The sequence below is a fragment of the Sinocyclocheilus anshuiensis genome, unplaced genomic scaffold, assembly GCF_001515605.1.
Source record: "Sinocyclocheilus anshuiensis isolate Anshui unplaced genomic scaffold, SAMN03320099.WGS_v1.1 scaffold1671, whole genome shotgun sequence".
Lineage (NCBI taxonomy): Eukaryota > Metazoa > Chordata > Actinopteri > Cypriniformes > Cyprinidae > Sinocyclocheilus > Sinocyclocheilus anshuiensis.
The window spans coordinates 105592-131334 of record NW_015549701.1 but is presented as its reverse complement, the minus strand read 5'-3'; the positions used below and the strand labels follow the sequence as shown (position 1 = coordinate 131334).

At 41.3% G+C, this 25743-nt stretch overlaps 2 protein-coding genes across 2 annotated transcripts; both read right to left on the bottom strand.

Moving 5' to 3' along the window:
• Window positions 1-445: 445 nt before the first annotated feature.
• Window positions 446-2251, bottom strand: LOC107660574 (thyroxine 5-deiodinase). The gene has a single exon (XM_074186907.1). The coding sequence runs from the start codon at window positions 1835-1837 to the stop codon at window positions 1064-1066; it is 774 nt and encodes a 257-aa protein (XP_074043008.1). The 5' UTR covers window positions 1838-2251; the 3' UTR covers window positions 446-1063.
• A 10559-nt stretch (window positions 2252-12810) lies between these two features.
• dlk1 (delta like non-canonical Notch ligand 1) lies at window positions 12811-17028 on the bottom strand. The gene is made up of 5 exons (XM_016449896.1): window positions 16729-17028; window positions 16460-16523; window positions 15557-15687; window positions 15256-15412; window positions 12811-13903 (listed from the first exon to the last, which is right to left on the bottom strand). The coding sequence occupies exons 1-5, from the start codon at window positions 16793-16795 to the stop codon at window positions 13330-13332; spliced, it is 993 nt and encodes a 330-aa protein (XP_016305382.1). The 5' UTR covers window positions 16796-17028; the 3' UTR covers window positions 12811-13329.
• Between the last annotated feature and the right edge of the window lie 8715 nt (window positions 17029-25743).

The following is a 25743-nucleotide window of genomic DNA, read 5'->3' as shown; positions in this document are numbered from 1 at the left end:
GAAATGCATCTTCACATTTCAGTCCTCACATTACGCGTAGGCTACTTTCTGTCCGACCCTCTACATCTGGTCCATCGGGGGGGGTCGAGCCTTATTCGCTGAGCTCGAGCCCGCTGTAATTCGCACCCTGATCTCTGTGACGTCGCGTCACTTTACACGCGAATCACGGCGTCGCGCAGCCGCGTGCGGTACTGATCCAGCCAGTGTCGGAGCTCGGAGATCCGGTAGCCCTCCGGTCCTCTGCCGCCCTGATAGACCACCTTCCCGTCCTGGACGATGTAAAGTCTGTCGAAATACGCTCCGTACGCGCCGTTGCACGAGTTCTCCATGCTGTCGGCGACTATCGCGACGCCCGGCGCCTCGCGCGCCATCAGCCGCGCGGAGCTCAGCCTCTCCTCCAGACTCCGGTGCTTGCGGATCTGATAGGGGGCGTCGGAACGAGGACCAGCACTAAAACACGCACGAGGACAAACCCAGTCCTGAAACTCTCCGGATCCCCGAACATTAGCAGCAGCTCGGACAGGGTGCGAATTACGCGGCGGAACCGATCAAATGCTTCATTTTGTAATGTTAATTTAAAAGTGTATTCATTTTTACATAATGTTAGTTCATAATAATGCTTTACATTATGCAACATAAAAAGTTAGAAGACAGCTTCTGATTGCCAGGTAAGCCGCGCGCTCTGATTTCAGTGTTTGTTGTGAATCTTCTGGTTATTTTAGCAGGTCATGCATTCAGCTCAACAGCACGAAGTTAAGGAGGGTAAACTTTATCACTCATCTGAACTCTGCGCATGCATTCGGACACTCGGGTGTTCTTGCTCCGTCCACGCAATAAACACGCGTCCCTGAATGCGCGGATTTACGCAGGCCATGTCAGAAAATAACCATTTAAAATCAGTCAGAGCTCCAGAAATGCATCTTCACATTTCAGTCCTCACATTACGCGTAGGCTACTTTCTGTCCGACCCTCTACATCTGGTCCATCGGGGGGGGTCGAGCCTTATTCGCTGAGCTCGAGCCCGCTGTAATTCGCACCCTGATCTCTGTGACGTCGCGTCACTTTACACGCGAATCACGGCGTCGCGCAGCCGCGTGCGGTACTGATCCAGCCAGTGTCGGAGCTCGGAGATCCGGTAGCCCTCCGGTCCTCTGCCGCCCTGATAGACCACCTTCCCGTCCTGGACGATGTAAAGTCTGTCGAAATACGCTCCGTACGCGCCGTTGCACGAGTTCTCCATGCTGTCGGCGACTATCGCGACGCCCGGCGCTTCCCGCGCCATCAGCCGCGCCGCGCGCAGCCTCTCCTCCAGACTCCGGTGCTTGCGGATCTGATAGGGGGCGTCGGAACTGATCCAGCCGTCGGACGGGTGCGCCTCCTCGATGTAAATCACCAGCGCGTCGGCGACGTCCGCGTACTGGAGCACGAGCCGCTGGAACGCCTTGAGACGCGTCATGAACGGCGGTCAGCTGCAGCTTCCGAAATTCAGCAGCAGCGGCCTCTGAGCGCAAGCGAAGTCCAGCACGCGTCTGCGCGTCGGGTCCGCGAGCGGAACTACTGCACTGTTGGGCGCGTCGCGGCCGAGACGCGCGGACTTCATCCAGTCCAGCTTGTGTCCGTGGAAAACCGCTTTGAGCGACTCCCAGCTGAACATGCGGCTGCTGTCGGAGATGCACAGCGGAGGGTCCTCGTCCTCCTCCTCATCCCTCAGACGGATCAAAACTCTCCTCCTCACGCACAGAAAATCAAGACACCACAGCACGAAGGCGGCGACGAGAAAGCGCGGCAGAATGACTAAACAGGCGAGCGCGTTTCTCAGCGCCTTCACCGTATTCATGATCAATGCCAGAAGAGTTTCTGATGTTCAGCTGCTCAACTTCCCTTTTATGTGATGAATGCATGTCAGTCAGTCACTCCGCCTCCAAACACATGTTGGAATAAACCACAGACAGATAGAGGCACTTCACTCATATTTCTGCTCATCACGCCAGAATGTCACTCCGTCGAGGACCGGAACGCAGATCAAAGGAGTGCGTTATTAAAATCAATGCGTCTCCTATTAACATCAAAACTCTTGATGGCTTCAGAAGTTCTCTTCGGTCCACTGCATGACCTGCAGCAGCGCACGGATGTCTGATCGAGTCTGAGAGAGTCAGTCCATCATCTGAAGACAGCAGGCGGCGCTCGCGCCTCTGATCATCAGCCGGCGTCAAAATTACGAGGATCAATTGCGCATTCACTGCCGCGCAGCACGAGAGTTTCAATCATGCACTATTTAAGAATTCTAGAAACTGAAGTGAAAAAGATTCAGTCAGTTATAACGTTTTCTTCAGCATTCAATGCACAGCGATGCAAAAAAAAAAACTGCATCACTGCAAACTGCAAGTACGAAGCTGTCTAAACTTCAAGTGCGCTATATGCAGTTTTTAGTCTCAATACTTTCAGTAGTGATGAATGAAAAAGTGCAGTTAAAGAAGCGTTTCTGAAGTGGCATTCAGGTGTCTTTCAGATGCTGCTCAGAGGTGGCATAAATGCATTTACACCTTTATACAGTACTGATGCTGGGGCTGAGGCGGGTCAGAGCAGGCATTATTTAGTCTGGCTTTTATGCTGCATTACGTCTTTACACAGAATCTTAACTACTTAAGCACTACTGTTCACATGCATAAAGTACGCTATCGAATTAGACTTCAGATTTAGATTTGTACCCTTAGGACAGAGTTACTCAAGATGATTTAAGATGATATGGTTAATATACAAACCAAAACATGATTAGCCAAATTAAAAAAAATTGTCTAACCATAAGTGTTTTCCAGTTATCTAAACCCTGTGTGCCGTGTTCAAAGAACAGCACCAAATTCAATCAGATGTAATCCGGAGCTTGTGAATCACAAGTCATTCATTCATGAGTCAGTAAATCAACATTTCTGAACAAATCGCTTGAATGAATGAGTCATTTATTTCATTGCTTAAAGGTGTTTTTGTTCTTGGAAATGGAAGTGTTCTGCATTTCTTATTTGAATATAAAGCTATAGTGTGAAGAAATGACCCGTTCCTTTGGTTTATAATTCTTAATGGATTCTACCCAAACAGCTTAGTTCATACAAAGAATATTCAGGCTGTGGAGATATCGGAGATTTCTTAGGCTATTCTTTGTGAAAGCAACAACAAAAAAGTCTGCTCTTATTGTGGCGTTCATCAGGATAAAGTGAATCAGTAATCATGTCAGAGGAGCAGGAGTGTGTGTCTAGATGAGGCACTTGAGGAGCGTTGTCTCGGCGTTTCATTGTAAACCGGATTATCGTGTTTCCATGGAAGCAGCTTCTTCAATGCTCTTCTGACAGCCATGAGTTCATTCTGCTGAATGTGTGTTACTTAAGTGTTTATGTGTTTGAGGATTTCACCGCATGAGCCGTCAACATCAACAAACCCCGTCCAGATCTGGAGTTTCCAGTCTGATCTCTCAGTTTACCGTGTGCTTATGCGTGTTTCTTCAGTACTGACTGATTTATTCTCTGGGCCTCTATGTCTCTGTTGTGCTGGTTGGCTTGTAACCCAGTTACCTTCTATAAACTGAGCTGAATCTTGGCAGCAGCGTTCGGTTCATCCGAGGACAGCGAGCTGGAAAATCATCCAGTGTGATCCGCAGGCTTACTGAGGTGGCTCAGGTCCAGCGCTGATGAAACACGATGAAGGCTGTCACTGGCGAACTGTCATCGCAGCGACCGCAGCCGATTCATCCTGCAGATGCGTCTCTCATACAGTATTTAATAAACAGACTTTGATTCCCAGCATCCCTCAGTCAGCTCCCGCTCGACTCACATGAACTACCCGCCGTTTCTCAGCAACCGCAGTCACAAAGGATGGCGTGTTATCTGATCATCTGATAATCCCACAGTCACGAGGCTCTTTGATCTAAATGCATTTTTCTCTCTAACTCGATAGCTCTGCATTTCGTACAAAGATGCACACGTTACTGTAGCGTCCTGAGAAATATGTCATTCTCGTATGCCACTTTATACAGCGTGATGAGTGCATTATTAACACCCTATTTTATTTAACACTGTAAAGCTGCTTTGACACACTCTGGGTTGTATAAAGCGCTATAGAAATAAAGGCGACTTGACATTATGGGATGCAACGCATCCCACACTCTTCAACCAATGCCCTTTCACATAAAAACAGAAATAAAATAAACTCCTTTCTGCATTTCTCCTCTTGTAGTCGTCTAATGAACCGGCCATTTCATTGCGACTATTGTTTGACAAATTGCTTTTTTGTAAGTTTTTTGGATGAAGAGTCTGCTAAATGTATAAATGCATAACAAGGCTCACTGGCAAAGGCTGCACATGGAAAACAGAATTATGGATAGAAATAATTCAAATAAATCCTGAAAGAGTGTAAATATGCTTCACTAGTACAACAACACTATTGCATGCAGATGAAATATATGCTGCAAAGCAACAATGCAAAAACTGAAAGTTGTAAATATGAATGTTAATGTGAATTTGTTGACGTACAACAGAACTGTTGGGTAATTTGTAGATTATATGAGGCACAAGCGATTACATTCGTCTTCCGTTTAAGAGCTTTGCATGATTTTACAAGCTCAGAGAGCTGGAATGAAAGGCCTGTATTCCGTCATTTCAGTCTCATCAGCTTTTATAGTTTTTCCTGAAATGAAAGACTGCTACTAACACTTGGTCTGGAGATCTGCACTGATTTATTCGTGTCACAGTGACTATCTACATTAGAGCACATCACTTAAAGTACTTATTTAATGTCATAAACCAATATGAATAAAGAGACTTCTGAGAGTGTGTGTAATACTAGGACGTAATAATTTGGAATTGATCTGATCTAAATAGCCAAATATTCATCTTTCAGAATGGTTTCTATAAAGCATATTCTCCTGCAAAGAACAATGCTTTCGTTTTCCTCATGACTGACGTTTGTAACGTTCACCAGAAAACTTTTGGGGCCCGATGTTCAGAAGCTGGTGTTTTGAGTTGATTAGCTGATTGGCATGTCACCATATTCTAATTTGTTGAGATAGTGAATTGGTGGGTTTTTGTTAAATGTGAGCCAAAATCATCACAATTAAAAGAACCAAAGACTTAAACTACTTCAGTCTGTGTGCACTGAATTTATTTAATACACGAGTTTCACAATTTGAGTTGAATTACTGAAATAAATGAACTTTTCCACGACATTCTAATTTATTGAGATGCACCTGTATATATTTCATAAAAATGTTAAAATAGTATTTTTGTGCTTGTTTCATAATAATAAACTTAAACTTCTATAACTTTTTTTTCATGTCAGCAATAATCTGCCAAGTGTCTTCTTTAAAAAGGGATCAAACATAAGTCTTCCACACACTTTCATAGATTTACAGTATTTCCATCATGACCACTAAACAAAGCACAGCACGTCACATGCTCTTTCCATCTGTATTGTCCAATCACAGCTCATTTGCTGTACAGTCTAACACAATGCACTTTTCACACACGGTTGAATCTAGACTCGCTCAAGAATCACGACAAAGAATAAAATGCCACATACTATCACTGAACGACACACAAATAAATGATCTTCGTCCTGTATTGATGCAAATAAAAATAGTTCTGTCTTTTTAACACACAATTCATGAATCAAGCGAAGTGTTTAAATGATCCTGAACAAGCAAACATAAATTTGCCTGCATTTGAAAACATCAAACCTTGATTTTGCCATGACTACATAACTAATACATTTTCCACAATACATGTAAGTGACAAAATATGAAAAATGGAACCCTAAAAAATCATTGGTAAGACTAGGTCTCATACGGTAACAATAAGGTCATCATCAGTTAATTCAATAACATAAACTAACAATTAATACATTTATATTACAGCATTTATTAACCTTTGTTAATGTTCACATTCGTGTTAGTTGCATAGTTGCATTAATATATTAATGTTAGTTGCATTCAGTGCATTAACTATTAACAGATACAACTTTTGATCCTAAAAATGTATTAATAAATGTTGAGATTAACATTAGCTAAGATTAATAAATGCTGTCGAGGAATGTTGTTCAGAGTTAGTCCATGTTAACTAAAGTATTTCACTAATGTTAAGAAATGAAACCTTATTGTAAAGGGTTACCAAAATGTTTTTTGAAGTTGTAAATAAAACAAGGATTACTGGAGCATGTTTTAAAAGAAAACCATTTCAGTCTTTCTACTTTTTAATGTCTATTTTTAATGTTTAGTTCAGTGTTGCCATTTCTTTGAAATTATTTGTGATATTTACTAGCAATTTCTAAGTGAACATTTCCAAGTAAATCCCAAATGTCGGTGGGTTTGAGTTTCTCACCGTGCCTGGAATGCAAATATAACACCACTGCAACCGCACTGCAATCTGCTTTCAACCGCAGGATATTAATACAAGCAACCTGAAGCTGAGAGAGTCAGTAAACATGCGTCAGAGGAGCCTAATGACTTAATGCTCTTATAAAGCATTCGCCAATGCGTCTTCTTTCATATTCATACTGTAACTTTGAGTCACTTTTCCATATTTGAGTCTTAATTTCACCAAAATTCATCTGTGCAAGCTGTGTGCATCATAATATGACAGTGCATGTGTTTCTCCTGAGACAAAACTTCATCTCCATCTTCTCCAGCTAAAGTAAAGTCTTCATCCTTAAATGCAACATTTCAGACATTCTCAGTATGTTAGATATACTGTATTTAGACATGTTTTCTCTGAACACACACACACTGCCAAACATCTGCCAGATTCCAGGAGGTCAAAGGCTAACATGTGACCTATGAAGTGCACTCACTGACCAGCATCATGAGCAACACAACCCACATCAGAGACGGCTTCACACAAGCAGATGTCTCGAGCGCAGACAGAATGACTGATGACTTCAGAGTTTTCTGGTCAAACTGATGCTCGCTTTCTTCTCTGCATGTGTGTTTTCTGTCTCTGCATTTGGAATATTTTGATCAACTAATATATATTTCTGTATAGCCTATGTATTTCTGTGTTGATGCAAACGCCATTGGTGCAGGTAAAGTGTGTCTGATATTTCGTCACATGTCGGTTGCCATGGGAGATAAATTCCCGCCCGTCTCTCCAGCAAATCAGAGTTTTCATTTTCAGAGGAAATGAGCAGCTTTAGTATGTGCTGCTTATGCAATCAACCCGTGTGTGTGTGTGTGATTGGCTCGATCCTCTATAATAACTCACAGCGCTATGGTGTCTCTCTCGTCAGCTGTCGGACAGGTTTGCAGTGAGACACAGACGGCGGAGCGCATGCGCACAGCTCTGAGGTCGAACGAGGACAAACTAAACCTCCCTTCATCTGCGTGAAAGACACGAATCACATTCATTTCTACTAGGGCTGCACGATATTGGAAAAAACTCACATTGCGATATTTTTTTTCCTGCAATATATATTGCAATATGAAAAAATAAATAAAAAATCAGATGACTTCAATAGCTCTATTTAGAAAAAAAATATCAATGATTGGGGTGATTTTGTAGGCGAGTAAATCAGCATAGGAAATAAACAAATTACAAGCATAGATAAATAACAGAGCAAAGATACAAATGAAATAAACAGTGCTTTATATTTTTCAGGTAAGTCTAACAGTATTCAGGTACAGAAATTGAATAATCAAATGTAAAATAACACTGCATAGTTTTCACTATAAATTAAATCTAACAAAATCTGTGTTAACGCGACAAAAGTGAGTTTTCTTTGTGTTTTGTTGTTTGATTAACGTTCATGACAGAGAAAGCAACAGGAACATTAAACTACTGTGAACCAATATACTGTTACACCTCCATTTTCTTTCTCAATTGTTTACCTTCACCTAAGCCATAAGCAACTGTGTTTACAAGGATACTTGCAGAGCACAGTATTTCAGGCACAAATAGACGCAGAATTGAACAGAAATCAGTGTGTCTACACCGGACGCGAGCGGCGCGACGCGACAAAATACAATAGAACCCATTATAATCAGTGATGCTGTGCGACTGACTGCACTGGATGCGGCGCGACAAATCCCCGACAGTAAACTGATGCCTCGTTCCATTTATGACGTACTGACACAAAGTTAAAATGACATGCAACGGTCGCTTTGTCGCATCCAGTGTAGACAGACTGTGGGGCCGTTTACGCGCGCCTAAAAACGCGTTTCTCCTTCTTTCGTGGTGTCTGCCGTTGCTAAGCGACCGTGACATGCGCTCTCCACAGCGACGCAGAAAAACCAGTCAGTATCTGGTGTGACCACCATTTGCCTCACGCAATTCAATTTAGCCATACAATTAACAATGATAAATAAAAGTTAGAATCACAAAATCATAGTGCTATTTTATGCAAAATAACTAAATTAATAGCTTTGAATTAAGTTTATCTAAAATGGGAGTCACTGGTGTTACTGATCGTCACTGGTGTTACCCATACACTGTACATTTGCATCGCGATATCGATGCTGAAACGATATATCATGCAGCCCTAATTTCTACAGCTCTTTTCTCTCTCTCTCTCTCTCTCACATTTCAATACACTCCATTCTTTGTGATTTATAAGCATTTTGAAAAGTGGGGACATGGAGTAATGTCCTGAAAAGTCACCTTCTCCTTGTAATACCTATGTCATACCTTTGTCATTGTACAAATTTATGTCCTCATTTGTCACAAAAACGCGCGCACACACACACACACACACACACACACACACACACACACACACACACACACACACACACACACACACACACACACACACACACACACACACACACACACACACACACACACACACACACACACACACACACACACACACACACACAAAAACGCGCGCACACACACACACACACACACACACACACACACACACACACACACACATAAAAGCAGTTTTACATAAAATCATGATGTTAATTTTTATGTAAATGTTTTCATGCCTTATAGTCGCGTTTATCAGATTAGAGCTGGATGCAACGTTATAAACATATATATATATTCTGGTTACGGTGTGGATTTGCTCATCTAAATGAGGACATTTCATAGACCTCTGTGTATTAATTGTACATGCAGACCGAGCCGAATCCAGAGCTTGACCCTAACAGAACAGCCATACTCTGATCTGACAGATGAAGATCATCAGACTCGGTCTGCTTCTGAAGTGTCTGCTCTCGGTAATGTGATTCTCCGCAGAAGTCTCTCCATCTGCTCGCGATCACCTCTGACGCTCCTCCGATCGCGTTACAAACGCACACAAAAAGGATGTGAAATATTATCCCACAACACAGATCGCTGGTCATGTTCAGCTCTTGTTCCTACAAATACATCTGGTTGAACATAATTCCAGTAGCGCTTTAACCTGATGTGCGGAACAATGTTTTTATAAAGCTATTCCTCTGTCCAAACACACTGTGTGCACCAGTTTAACTGCGTTTTGTGGTTAAAACGTGTTTTTTTTTTTTTTTGCGGTTTAATAGTCTATTTTAATATTTTTAATGTCCATTTATAATACTATATTTTGTATTATTTTTTTTGCCAATTGGTATTTATGTACGGTAAACTAGTAAACGCTGCTGCACTCACAACTAACGAATACACACTAATATAGCAACTTCTGCCTCTGAGAACCCCAGGAATGTGAAAAGGGTCCATGGGGAAGACACGGTTTTAAAAGTTACATTTATTTTAACTTGAGAGACGCGTTTGATGCGCGAGACGCGTTTACACAGGCCTATAAACACAGCGCAGTAGAAGCGGAACGAAACCGAGTTCAGTGTGAACGGCCTGTTTTTGAGCGCAGCCGGTGGCGCAGCTGAAGGGTTTGAGTTTTTGTTCGAGAGTTACCGGCTTCTCCATGTTAATTATAAATCTGTCAGTAACAGTAAGAGAAATAGCACGGTTTGTCTCGGGTCTGGGGTTGAAACATTCTTCAGTGCTCGTCCGTGAAACGATTTTACTCATCAAAGTAATTATCCAATCTGAACAAACACTGCAAGCTCGTATGATGACAGCTGAACTCGTGTGAACGAAAGGAGGTGTGAAATCTGGCAACCGGTTGACTATAAAAACAGTGTCGATATATATATGATCTGTCTATAGTTACAAACAAACCTTCAAGCTTTTGAGGGTAGATTTACTGTAAGAAACCTGATGAGCAGTTCAGTCTGTATCTGTATTTCATCACTTATTTAACAATAAAGTCTTGGCTGCTTGTTTATCATAAGCAGGTTTTCACTGAAATCAAACCATGAGGGTCACATTAAAATCACACATCTGAGACTGAAGCACCTGCATTAAACTCAGATCATGAGGACCATTCAGGATCAGAGAGAGCTTCATTCATTTGAGTGAGTTATAGGTTACTTCTAATGAGACTTTATTGTGTTGTTCAGAGGTGACAGAAGCTCCTGGATCAAACCTTCAACCTTTCACTTACCAACACAAAACCACTAACCCACCCAATGACAGAAACAATTCTTTAGTTGACCCAAAAATGCAAATGTGCTGAAGATGTGCTCAACCTCAGGCCACATTTTCATTATTAGCTGAACTATTCCTAAACTACTTCCTGATCTGCTAGAGCTGGACCAGAAAGGATTAGCATCATGAATCGCATCATGTGGACACTCGGTCATATATGTTTCGTAAACAGCCTGCAGGAATTGCACAAATTGAGGCGTTTAGCTGTGGTTTTGTCAAAAGTATGAGATGAAGCCAGAAACAAATGATTTTCTAGGTTCATCAGAGGCACATCGGAGACAAACGTTAAAGGCTTTAATGTGACGAATGCAAACACTCTCCAATAATTCTCCTTAGATGATAATAGAAGAGATTATGAATACATCTGCAGGTCTTTCTCTCAATTTACCCATTGAGAACTGAGATGTGAGAATGTGGACTCACTGATTGGTGTACGTTGAAGTGGTTGTGATGAGATACCTTACTGTAAACCGACTGATTGAAACAAACAGCAGCACTGGACAACCAGAGAAACACTCGCTTTGAGTGATAAACACCATCATCGCACAGGCAACAACTTCAAAGCTGCCCAGAATGATTCATGCATGTAACTTACTTTATGACTCTAACAGGCTCTGAAAGCTCTCTGATTATGATGCATTAACATCTTTACTGTAAATCACATCCAACACTGTTTGTAAACATGGCTTCTTTCCTGCTTTACTGTCAGCTCTTTCTGATGTGTGCACATACCTATAAATCATCATCAGAATATCTCAGACCCTAAATAATTCTGAAGCGATTAAAAAAACATTACGGTTAAGGAATTTTAGTGTGGTTTACATCACTTCATTATCATACTTCAAATAATGTATGAGAGGTTGTGCGAGAGGGTGCTTATTAGACAAAACTGTCACCACATAATAAAAATATTAATAACACACACCAAAAAATAAAAATTCATTGTGCCATTCGTCTGTACAGGCATGACATGCACGTGTCAAAGCTGTTATATTGTTGAATGGAATGATGCATTTTATAATGTGCAGCTAAACGTTTATTTTCTCCTTCAGGGTTTTGATGATAAAGTGTGTTTTTATGTAAGCAGAACTTGGAGGTGATCCCTGGAAATTCACTGAAGCCTGAGACAAAAGCGTAATATTTTTCTACTCGAGGGTCAATGAGTTCACAGCCATTTTCTGCTGCTCTGATGGAGGTTTGGTTTCTTTGTCTTGTTTAGTTGGGGACGCTTGACTGATTGCACAGACACTACTGAAGAGAGCTGAACTGGATGAAGACATCACTGAATCATCAATCAACTGACTTTAGCTGGAAAAATGACTCTTTGTTTTTGTCCTCTTGCAATTTTGAGAAACTATTTTCCTGTTTAATACTGTAAAGCCGCTTTGACACAATCTGTATTGTATAACGTGCTACAGTATATAAATATAAATAAAGCTGACTTGACATCAAAGCTTCTGCTTCAGAATGACAGAAACAGATGAAGTGCCTCTATTGTAGAGAGCTGACCGGCAACATCCATGCAACTAACTATTACTGCTGCCACTCTTCAGTGTCTGTCCATAAAGAACCACTGAGCAGGAGCTGTTTATGGGCAGTGATGACGTGCATTCATATAGCTCCAAACACAAGGAAACTGTCACTCAACAGCGTGAATAAAAGTTAGAGGGACCGGAAGAAATCTTATGATGTAGCCGCGACAAACGTTTTTATTTGATTCTGAGCTATTTAACGTTCAAAGGTGAGCACGAAAACAAAGTGAAACACGTCCCTTAACGTTATTCCGAGTGTAACCCGTAGATGGCAGCAAAGACCGTCACCTGACAATCTACAGATCAACACAATACATAATCAATACACATCGAGATTTACAAGAAATATCAGCTGTTGTGAAGGTCATTATCTTGTTTAATTTATAAGAGTCGTTACAGGGTTTCTGCAGGCTTTATGAAATATGAAGGTAAATTTAAGACCTGCTTGAGACCAAGAAAATATAAGGAATAAATTCAAGAAAACACGTTTTCTTGCTTTCCAGTTCAAATGGCTAATGTCATAATGTCATGCCAGAAGATAAGAAGTCCTGTTTTATGTGAAAGTGATCAAAATGAAGTAAGTTTATGATAAAAACAAGCACAAATATCTGTCAGTAAAAACAAGTGTAAAACAAGACAGTTTACATTTGCAGTAAATTGATTTAAGAATGTTCAGATATTTGTACTGTAAAACAAAAATAGAGGAAGATGTTTATTTTTTTGCAGTGCATGCAACATTTAATTCCATGACTTTATGAATTTAAGAGTTTTAAAGGCCCACAGAAACCCCGTATTTAAAAAAAAAGATACCATACTGCCAAGACAGCATCAATTCAGAAGGAGTATTAACAGTGTACATTGTTCATGAAGTTGAAAACAATGGTTTATTTAGTGCTACATTAATCATTTGTTCACATGTAAATATGTGCATGAAAAGTAACGTTTACGAAATGCTCAGGTGATGAAAACATGTCGATAACGGCCAGCTCTTCAGCAGCGCTCGAGTCGTAACACGCCGTGGTGAACCGTTCATCCGTTCACCACCGTTAAACCAGGTATATCACAATATCACAATCACTGAACTCACGCACTGATGGTAACTAGAGATGAGTGAAAACCATTTATTTCACCGGCCTTCTGAATGAGAGAGAGCCGTGAGTGTTGTCCGCTTGATATATGCATGTATTCCAACAATCCTACAGCTGTTTTTCATCTTCTCTTTTTCACACGAGAGACCGAAGCACCAAACCTCTCTCTGGGTTTCTGTCGTCCAGACGCACGGATCCGCTTCATATGGTCGTGTAATGCTTGCTGTAGTTGCTCAGCTTGATTTTCTCCGGCAGGATGATGTTGAGCGAATGCTGCTCTCTCTGCCGATCTCTCTGCTGTCGCACCAGCTGGCTGTACTTGGCGTTCGCCATCCACGTCTCACAGCGGTTAAAGAAGACGATGCCCGTCGTGACCAGGACCACCAGACAGGTGAGGAGACCCAGGACGGAGAAGCAGATGATCTGGCTGCGGGTGACCAGAGGATCGGATGGCTGGAGTGGCTCACGCTCGGGCGGACGCAGCAGCTTGTGGAAAGCGTGAGCTGCTGCGGCATAGTGACCCGGACCTCCCGCTTTGGGCTTGAGCTTGCTGATATGGAGTTCACAGGACGGGCCGGTGAATCTGTGCGGGCAGACACAGGTGTAAGTCGGGTCACGACGGACGCATCTGCCGCCGTTCACACACGGATTGGGCTCGCAGACGTCAAGCTCCATCTCACAGACAGCGCCAGTGAATCCAGGTGGACAGAGGCAGGAGCAACGGCTGTCAAAGCCACTCGTGTTCACGCAGGTTCCTCCGTTCTGACAGCGAGAGCTGCGGATGAGAGGAAACACATCAGAGTTTCACCAACACACAAGCTTTCTGACGCTTTATGCAAACGCTTAACAGCTGCACATCTCCATCCAGTTTCCTTATTTTAGCTTAATTTAGACAGTCAGACCACAATTAATAAATGTGACCCTGGAGCACAAAACCAGTCATAAGGGTCAATTTTTCGAAATTGAGATGTATACATCATCTGAAAGCTGAATAAATAATCTTTCCATTGATGTATGGTTTGTTAGGATCGGACAATATTTGGCTGAGATACAACTATTTGAAAATCTGGAATCTGAGGGTGCAAAAAAATCTAAATATTGAGAAAATCATCTTTAAAGTTGTCCAAATGAAGTTCTTAGCAATGCATATTACTAATCAAAAATTAAGTTTTGATATATTTACGGTAGGAAATTTACAAAATATCTTCATGGAACATGATCTTTTCTTAATATCCTAATGATTTTTGGCATAAAAGAGAAATGTATAATTTTGACCCATACAATGTATTGTTGGCTATTGCTACAAATATACCCCAGCGACTTAACACTGCTTTTGTGCTGCAGGGACACATATGTCTTTGCATTATATATCAAAATATCAAAACAAGTGACACTTTTTAATTAAAATATTTCACAAAATGTAGTTTGTTAACTTTGAAAATGAAGCAATAAACATTGCTTCATTGAATTTTTTTTAATTCAGTTCAAGAACAAAATTTGAACTGAAATGATCTGAATAATGACTCTGTTGTATTCTGTAGCTTTACAGCTGAAATAGAGTTTGTCTCATATTTCATGAAGATTGTAACACTGATTCTGGTATTTTCCTGTTTATTACTATGAAGCTGCTTTGAAACAATCTGTATTGTATAAAATGTTATAGAAATAAAGGTGACTTGACCTTCTGGTTGGATGCCTTTATGTAACATGTTAATTTGTTCATGTGAGGAGAACTGACGTCATACACCCTTTAAAAATCAGTTCAAAATAAAATGAAGGTAGTTCAACTTCAGCATCATTTGAGCACAAATACAACTTGGTTTGATATTTTGTATCCAATGCAATGAAGTTCAGACATGTTTAAGTGTAAAGTAAAGATACTGTTTGTCTCATCTAATCAGAGGTGTACATGCGTGATCAATTGATCTAGCATTAGTGAGCATTTGATTTCTTTGTAAAGGTCAAATAAGGATGATCAATGCGGTTAGTAATTAATGGCAGAGCTGGATGATCTCATGTCAACAGCAGCTTTATGTGAGCGATATTTTCTAGTTTTTCAATCCACAAACGTTTAACCGAGGAAATGGTCTGTCATCCCGTCTCTGTTTTAACTAGAATCAGTGTTACCCGTTCACTGAACACGGTCCTTTCTTCAGCTGGCAGCTATCCCCTGTGAATCCAGGAGGACAAAGGCAGACACATCCTCCTCCTCCTCCTCCTCCTCCTCCGGTCTCCACACAGGTAGAGTTTCCCGAGCAGGGCTTTGATGAACACTGGTGAACGTCTGAGAGAAAACAACAGATTCACATTGTTATTGTCATCACAGCACACCTCCACCGTTCACATGACCGTTCTATTTCTAAGAATTCTGGCCCTGCAAGTTCATCTCTGCTGATACTCCTTTATAAAGTCCTGTAGGACACTAGACCTCGATCGCAGCGAGCGCCCGTCCATCCACGCTCACAGATGCACTGCCCGGGCTCTTCACACGCTCCGTGAACACAGTCAGGTGAAGGAACGCACTGATCGCACGCCGCGCCTCGCCAACCTGCTCTGCACCTGTAATTCACACCACAACACCTGCTTTACAACACACGTCCATACTAATGTGTCACTGACCTTTAACTGCTTCTAAAGAAAATCCATAAAACATATGTGAGTCTCTGGAGACTTCTACTGATAGATTAAAATCTCTCACATATTGACAGCATTCAATTATTCATTTGTTTCTAAAATGGTTAATGACATCTAACACACACACACACACACACACACACAGGTTTGTTTTTATGGTTTATGGGGACTCTCCAAAGGCGTAATGGTTTTTATACTGTACAAACCGTATTTTCTATTGCCCTACACCAACCCTACCCCTAAACCTACCCCTTACAGGAAACTTTCTGCATTTTTAGATTAAAAAAAAAAACTCATTCTGAATTATTTATAAGCCTTTTGAATTACAGGGACACTGAAAATGTCCTCACACACACACATACTTGCATTTGTGGTTTACGGGGACTCTCCATAGGCGTAATGGTTTTTATACTGTACATACTGTATTTTCTATCGCACTGCACCAACCCTACACCTAAACCTACCCCTCACAGGAAACTTTCTGCATTTTTAGATAAAAAACAAAACAAAACACTATTTAGTATGTTTTTAAAGCCTTTTGAATTACGTGGACACAGGTAGTGTCCCCATAAACCACCTTCATATTGTAATACCTGTGTCATACCCATGCCATTATACAAATTTGTGTCTCCTCATAAACAACCTAAACCAGTGCACACACTCACACACTCATATAAACTCACACACACACACACACCTGCATTCTCCGGACTGCTCACAGAAGCCGTGGTGTTGATGACATCCAGCTCCACATTCTGAACCTAAACACACACACACACACACACACACACACACACTGATGAATAAACAATCATGTGTCCAGAGTCTGTCATATATCATATCTTACACACTCCAACACATGAAGTTGACTGACAGCAGTAGAAACGCAACGGATACTGATGATCCGCGTCACTAAATCAGTGAAATAAGAGATATATAGTGTAAATATTAATATCGATATTTCACCTTGAGCAGAAACAGGCGCGCAGAAGAGCAGCAGAAATGAGAATCCGAGCCGGAGAAATACATTCATCCTCCCGCAGCTCGATCCTCGATCCTCCGCTGATAATCGCGTTCACATCATCCCACAAACTTGCTGCTGAGCGTGCGAGCAGGACATCGCTAAACTAAACTAGTCCTCCAGACTAGTACTGAGTGAAAACAAACTAATCTGAGAAAGTCCGCGACGGTCAAACCGAGTTTGAGCGGTAAATCCGACTGAACCTCCGCGAGCTGCTGCTGCCTCAGCCTGACACACAGATCTAAACTCCACCCATCACCTAACTACACACATAAACATCACTGAACTAAACTCCTCCCATCACCTAACTACACACATAAACATTACTGAACTGAACTCCTCCCATCACCTAACTACACACATAAACATTACTGAACTGAACTCCTCCCATCACCTAACTACACACATAAACATTACTGAACTGAACTCCTCCCATCACCTAACTACACACATAAACATTACTGAACTGAACTCCTCCCATCACCTAACTACACACATAAACATTACTGAACTGAACTCCTCCCATCACCTAACTACACACATAAACATTACTGAACTGAACTCCTCCCATCACCTAACTACACACATAAACATTACTGAACTGAACTCCTCCCATCACCTAACTACACACATAAACATTACTGAACTGAACTCCTCCCATCACCTAACTACACACATAAACATTACTGAACTGAACTCCTCCCATCACCTAACTACACACATAAACATTACTGAACTGAACTCCTCCCATCACCTAACTACACACATAAACATTACTGAACTGAACTCCTCCCATCACCTAACTACACACATAAACATTACTGAACTGAACTCCTCCCATCACCTAACTACACACATAAACATTACTGAACTGAACTCCTCCCATCACCTAACTACACACATAAACATTACTGAACTGAACTCCTCCCATCACCTAACTACACACATAAACATTACTGAACTGAACTCCTCCCATCACCTAACTACACACATAAACATTACTGAACTGAACTCCTCCCATCACCTAACTACACACATAAACATTACTGAACTGAACTCCTCCCATCACCTAACTACACACATAAACATTACTGAACTGAACTCCTCCCATCACCTAACTACACACATAAACATTACTGAACTGAACTCCTCCCATCACCTAACTACACACATAAACATTACTGAACTGAACTCCTCCCATCACCTAACTACACACATAAACATTACTGAACTGAACTCCTCCCATCACCTAACTACACACATAAACATTACTGAACTGAACTCCTCCCATCACCTAACTACACACATAAACATTACTGAACTGAACTCCTCCCATCACCTAACTACACACATAAACATTACTGAACTGAACTCCTCCCATCACCTAACTACACACATAAACATTACTGAACTGAACTCCTCCCATCACCTAACTACACACATAAACATTACTGAACTGAACTCCTCCCATCACCTAACTACACACATAAACATTACTGAACTGAACTCCTCCCATCACCTAACTACACACATAAACATTACTGAACTGAACTCCTCCCATCACCTAACTACACACATAAACATTACTGAACTGAACTCCTCCCATCACCTAACTACACACATAAACATTACTGAACTGAACTCCTCCCATCACCTAACTACACACATAAACATTACTGAACTGAACTCCTCCCATCACCTAACTACACACATAAACATTACTGAACTGAACTCCTCCCATCACCTAACTACACACATAAACATTACTGAACTGAACTCCTCCCATCACCTAACTACACACATAAACATTACTGAACTGAACTCCTCCCATCACCTAACTACACACATAAACATTACTGAACTGAACTCCTCCCATCACCTAACTACACACATAAACATTACTGAACTGAACTCCTCCCATCACCTAACTACACACATAAACATTACTGAACTGAACTCCTCCCATCACCTAACTACACACATAAACATTACTGAACTGAACTCCTCCCATCACCTAACTACACACATAAACATTACTGAACTGAACTCCTCCCATCACCTAACTACACACATAAACATTACTGAACTGAACTCCTCCCATCACCTAACTACACACATAAACATTACTGAACTGAACTCCTCCCATCACCTAACTACACACATAAACATTACTGAACTGAACTCCTCCCATCACCTAACTACACACATAAACATTACTGAACTGAACTCCTCCCATCACCTAACTACACACATAAACATTACTGAACTGAACTCCTCCCATCACCTAACTACACACATAAACATTACTGAACTGAACTCCTCCCATCACCTAACTACACACATAAACATTACTGAACTGAACTCCTCCCATCACCTAACTACACACATAAACATTACTGAACTGAACTCCTCCCATCACCTAACTACACACATAAACATTACTGAACTGAACTCCTCCCATCACCTAACTACACACATAAACATTACTGAACTGAACTCCTCCCATCACCTAACTACACACATAAACATTACTGAACTGAACTCCTCCCATCACCTAACTACACACATAAACATTACTGAACTGAACTCCTCCCATCACCTAACTACACACATAAACATTACTGAACTGAACTCCTCCCATCACCTAACTACACACATAAACATTACTGAACTGAACTCCTCCCATCACCTAACTACACACATAAACATTACTGAACTGAACTCCTCCCATCACCTAACTACACACATAAACATTACTGAACTGAACTCCTCCCATCACCTAACTACACACATAAACATTACTGAACTGAACTCCTCCCATCACCTAACTACACACATAAACATTACTGAACTGAACTCCTCCCATCACCTAACTACACACATAAACATTACTGAACTGAACTCCTCCCATCACCTAACTACACACATAAACATTACTGAACTGAACTCCTCCCATCACCTAACTACACACATAAACATTACTGAACTGAACTCCTCCCATCACCTAACTACACACATAAACATTACTGAACTGAACTCCTCCCATCACCTAACTACACACATAAACATTACTGAACTGAACTCCTCCCATCACCTAACTACACACATAAACATTACTGAACTGAACTCCTCCCATCACCTAACTACACACATAAACATTACTGAACTGAACTCCTCCCATCACCTAACTACACACATAAACATTACTGAACTGAACTCCTCCCATCACCTAACTACACACATAAACATTACTGAACTGAACTCCTCCCATCACCTAACTACACACATAAACATTACTGAACTGAACTCCTCCCATCACCTAACTACACACATAAACATTACTGAACTGAACTCCTCCCATCACCTAACTACACACATAAACATTACTGAACTGAACTCCTCCCATCACCTAACTACACACATAAACATTACTGAACTGAACTCCTCCCATCACCTAACTACACACATAAACATTACTGAACTGAACTCCTCCCATCACCTAACTACACACATAAACATTACTGAACTGAACTCCTCCCATCACCTAACTACACACATAAACATTACTGAACTGAACTCCTCCCATCACCTAACTACACACATAAACATTACTGAACTGAACTCCTCCCATCACCTAACTACACACATAAACATTACTGAACTGAACTCCTCCCATCACCTAACTACACACATAAACATTACTGAACTGAACTCCTCCCATCACCTAACTACACACATAAACATTACTGAACTGAACTCCTCCCATCACCTAACTACACACATAAACATTACTGAACTGAACTCCTCCCATCACCTAACTACACACATAAACATTACTGAACTGAACTCCTCCCATCACCTAACTACACACATAAACATTACTGAACTGAACTCCTCCCATCACCTAACTACACACATAAACATTACTGAACTGAACTCCTCCCATCACCTAACTACACACATAAACATCACTGAACTGAACTCCACCCATCACCTAACTACACACATAAACATCAAAGAACTAAACTCCACCCATCACCTAACTACACATATAAACATCACTGAACTAAACTAAACTCATCAACTAACTACACACCACATACACATCACTGAACTAAACTCCACCCATCACCTAACTACACACATACACATCACTGAACTAAACTCCACCCATCACCTAACTACACACATACACATCACTGAACTAAACTCCACCCATCACCTAACTACACACATACACATCACTGAACTAAACTCCACCCATCACCTAACTACACACATAAACATCACTGAACTAAACTCCACCCATCACCTAACTACACACATACACATCACTGAACTAAACTAAACTCATCAACTAACTACACATATAAACATCACTGAACTAAACTAAACTCATCAACTAACTACACACATAAACATCACTGAACTCTACCCATCATCACCTTCATCTAACAAGGATCACTCATCACTAAACTACAGCTATTTTAAACGAGCATCAAGACTAGTGGAGTTAGACTTTCTGAACTGTCTGAACTCTAAACATGGGCTCATATCATAATCTTTGTCAGTCATGATTTAATGTGTCATGAGCATGTTTTACCTGCTCTCTGATCCTGACAATTAAAGAGGCTGTTTTCCTGCTGCTGTGCCTTTAAACGACTACAGCAGCTGTAAGTAGAACATGACTGTCTGACCTCTACATGTCTGAAATTGAGCAACAGCCCAGTATTCATACTATAGGTGTGGAAAAACTAGTGTGCTATTCTTAGCACAGCCTTAGTTTTCATGCTCTTCTTGATAGTGGAGAGAATTTTTGTTTCTAAAAGATTTCTCATGATATGTTTTAATGAACGGTTTGATCCCTAGCACGACACCAGGGTATTTCAGCTGTACCTTTATACCCAAAGGCCCAATTAAATGTTATTTGGGCCTCTAAATTGTCGACTCTCACTGAAGGAATCGCTGTCCTAGCAGGGGAAATGATTTCTTGGCACACGTCTCCAAGCACAGGGCAGCATCATGTGCTGCATCTCTTAATATCTCCGGCGCAGCTCCGGCACACGTCTGGATGTAAACACTGATAACCTCGCTCTCGCTGGAAAAACAGGGCCGTCTGTGAAAAATCTCCAATACATTAGGATAAAACCATGAGGGGACTGTAAAAACAATTCAATCTTTTCATAGAGTCAATATATCCAACTTCATTTGAGTGTGTTTCATAACCAGCACAACATCTGCCATGAAACAGCTTTTCATTCAGCTTATTAGAGGACAGGGATCAGCCATTGATCTGCGGCACTTTGATCTCATTTGAGATCCGTTATTTTCCTCCATCCAGAGGGTCTCTCCGGCTCGATGGGATGCTGTGGACAAGCGGCCGTCATTCAGTGATGATTGATTACAGCAAGAACAGGGAAAATGAACAAATGAACAGCGGCGCTGAATGTGACGCTCTCCCTCTCTGGCCTTCATTTGGAGTAATTATAACTCAGCGGGACAGGCACCTTAATGATGTTAGAGAATTTTACATGCTAATTTTATTTATAACCCAACGCGCTAGCACTGAGATGAGCTGATATTTACTGATACAACCTGCAGAGAGAAAGATGACAACAAATGACATGCATATAACCGTGACATAAAATAAAAAGAGGTCGATTCAGTCTTGACACTTTGATGGAGTCTGCTGTAAACGTGCTGTAGATTTACAGCCATGGGTTTAATAACCAGCCGCTGTGGGACGTTATTCATTAGTTATTCCACACCTTTACTGAAAAGGCTGTACATCTGTGCTCTCGTCTCTGGAGTGATTCTGAAAAAACATCTGTATTAAAAAATCAAATGCATCACGCGGGATAATTAGGTCCCCAAATGCCACTTAATCTTAGTTTGATGAGTCTCATTGGTTCACTTTAATTTCATTTAATTAGCCTACTATAATGAATATTATCTACATGTTTATCTTCAACAGGTGTGCTGAAAAACGCACAGCCATCAAGCCAAACATCACACATGACCTCCAATAAATGTCCCGTTTTCCAGCCAAGAGACGCTTCTCAGACTTGAAAATATAAACCTTTCCAGAAACACTTAAAGGTAAAAACGAGCTCTTGGGTATCAATGGCAGTCCTGTTAATCGAGTTTGATTTATTAATGAGCTTACATGTCCATTGTTCATTCCATTGTTCCATTATTCATAGTTCTGCACTGAATCCGCTGCAGGAAAAACTCACTGAGTCCAGGGCAGATCAATGTGTTTTCCTCAGGCAACATAAAGGATGTTCATTAGTCTTCAGTTTTATCTTTCTCTGGCAGAACTACCCCCCCCTTCAAACCTTTCTGAATTGTTTCAGTCTGACAAAACAATTGAGAATTTCAGCTGTCGTTTTTTCAGTACTCACTGACTACAGTGGAATAGTAGACGAGTTTGTGTGAAAATCCTCCAGTGATCATGATTCCTGACACACGAGAAGAGTCAGACTGGTCTCTATTCATAACCACATTAGATGCAGGGCTGCGAATCTTATCCAATTTTCATGTCAGCACCAAATCAAAGCGCAATTTTCATGCCAGGACATGCACGCAGATGAACACACACACATGGATGTAATTACAGAACGATGCGACTATAAGAACAACCCAAACCTGTCAGTGAAAGTTAGCATGTGCAATGTTAAAGATTTGTGGTGATCCTTTTAGAAACAGCAACCACGATTTGGCTTTTAAGTAGCATTTTCATTTATGCATTTAGGAGACGTTTCTATCAAAAACGACATTCAATAGAAAAACATAAGCAATCTGTTACAGAGCCAACAATCATATAGTGTACAATGCCAGATTTATTAGAAAGCTAGACTAGGAAACAAGTCAGAGCATAAATGCAGTTTCTGTGATAACAGACAATAAATGTGTTCCTGTAGCTCAAACACAGAACATGGGTCATATAGTCATGGGTTTGCTTCGCAGGGATTGCACGAACTGATCAAACGTATATATATCTTCAATACAGTCTCTTTGGATGAAGCGTCTGCCAAATGCAAATGATGCCACCAGAGCAGAACGTTTCCTACACCTCAGAAATAATAACCTGTGAAACTACAGCATGTCACATCCACAAAAACTCACTCTGAATGAAAATCTAACAGGAAGGAGGAGAGATGTGTTCCTGTTGCTCAGGATAACGGAGGATAACGTTGGTCTTTTAGGAGGCTCTCGTTCACATCGTGCTTTAAATATGATGGAGTTACAGTAGTAGTTTCTGCTGAATCTGTGGAGAAATGCAGAAAGATGAGAGTAAAACAGTTAGTACGTTCATATTTAATTAACGGCGGTGTAACCGTGTTCTTCTTCTCAGGTTCAGCGTGACCTCTACAGAAGTAAAAGCTGCTCAAGCTGTTCTGCAGAATGCCATCAGTCTGTGTGTGAGTGTGTTTCACCTCTGACGTGTGTCAGTCTCTTATTTCTATGAAGTGTGTCTGCCGTCTGAATACTGCTGCCCTTTAACTAATTCCTGTTGAGTGTTTATTTGCGTCTGTTAGTCAGAGCCGCAGGGCCATTCATTGACTGCAGGAATATAAAGCTATTGATTTCATTCCCTGGAGGAGCTTCATGTGGAGGGACTTCAGAACGCGCCGTGTGTGTGTGTGTGTGTGTGTGTGTGAGTGCATGTGTGTGTGAGTGTGTGTGTGCGCGAGTGTGTGTGTGAGTGCGTGTGTGTGTGTGTGTAACCACCAGCTGCTGTGATGGCATACTTAATTTCATAAGCCGCTCTCATTCATCATGCAAGACGTGTGTGTGTGTGTGTGTGTGTTTCCAGCAGGATTGTAATGAAGCATCAGGATTCAGCAGCAAAAGTGACAGAACGAGGGCAAAACGCTGCTGCGGCTCCATTCACAGCTTCCATCCGTATCACGTTGCCATAGGAACGATGCACAAAGGAGGATGAGGATGATGAAAATATGCATCCGCCTCAATGTGTGTGATATGATGGCCAGAGATTGAGGATGATGCATTATATCACTCAGCGTTTAATTGAACATCAAGTCAAGTTACATTGATTTCTATAGCTCATTCCCCAACGCATGCACCATTTCAAAGCAGCTTTAAAGAAAATCATGATGTCATAATATCTTAATATCTTCATGCCATATAGTCACATGTATCAGATTCGAGCTGGACGATAACAGAGTTACATTTTGCGATATAATAAGTAACATTTTGTCTCATCTTCAGTTCTGATGCACAAGTTTGATCTGTATTTCTCACATTCCCTGTGAAACTCTTAGATATGAGTTCATTTTTACTGTAAGCACCAAATGATGATAAAAAAGATCTTCACAATCACTGATTCATCACGTTTGTTTTCAAACACACCCACATGCACTGTTTTTCCATATGAATAGAAATTGGAATAATATGACTATTACTGGTATATTAGAGAGTTAAATGGACATCTGGACTGTGAGCCAAACAGAAGAAAGGAGAATGAAACATAAGTGAACAACACTAATAAGTGAACTCTTACAAGTGCATTGCAAAAAAAACCAAAAAGATTTTCTTACACAGTATTTGTGTGTTGTTCTCCAGTACAAATATCAGAAGTTATCACATCCAGCGGTTATTCTTCTGTGAGTGTAATGTCGGATTGGTTTGTCGTGACTTCTAGGAGGAAGGTCTGGTAGAAGCTTGATGCTCTGCATCTGCCAGTCTCGACTTTCGACCTTTTAGGAGCGTTCTAGGGTGAGTTTTTAGGGAAGTCGTGGCCTAATGGTTAGAGAGTCGGACTCGTAACCCGAAGGTTGCGGGTTCGAGTCTCATACCGGCAGGGATTGTAGGTGGGGGGAGTGAATGTACAGCGCTCTCTCCCTCCTTCAATACCACGACTGAGGTGCCCTTGAGCAAGGCACCGAACCCCCAACTGCTCCCCGGGCGCCGCAGCATAAATGGCTGCCCACTGC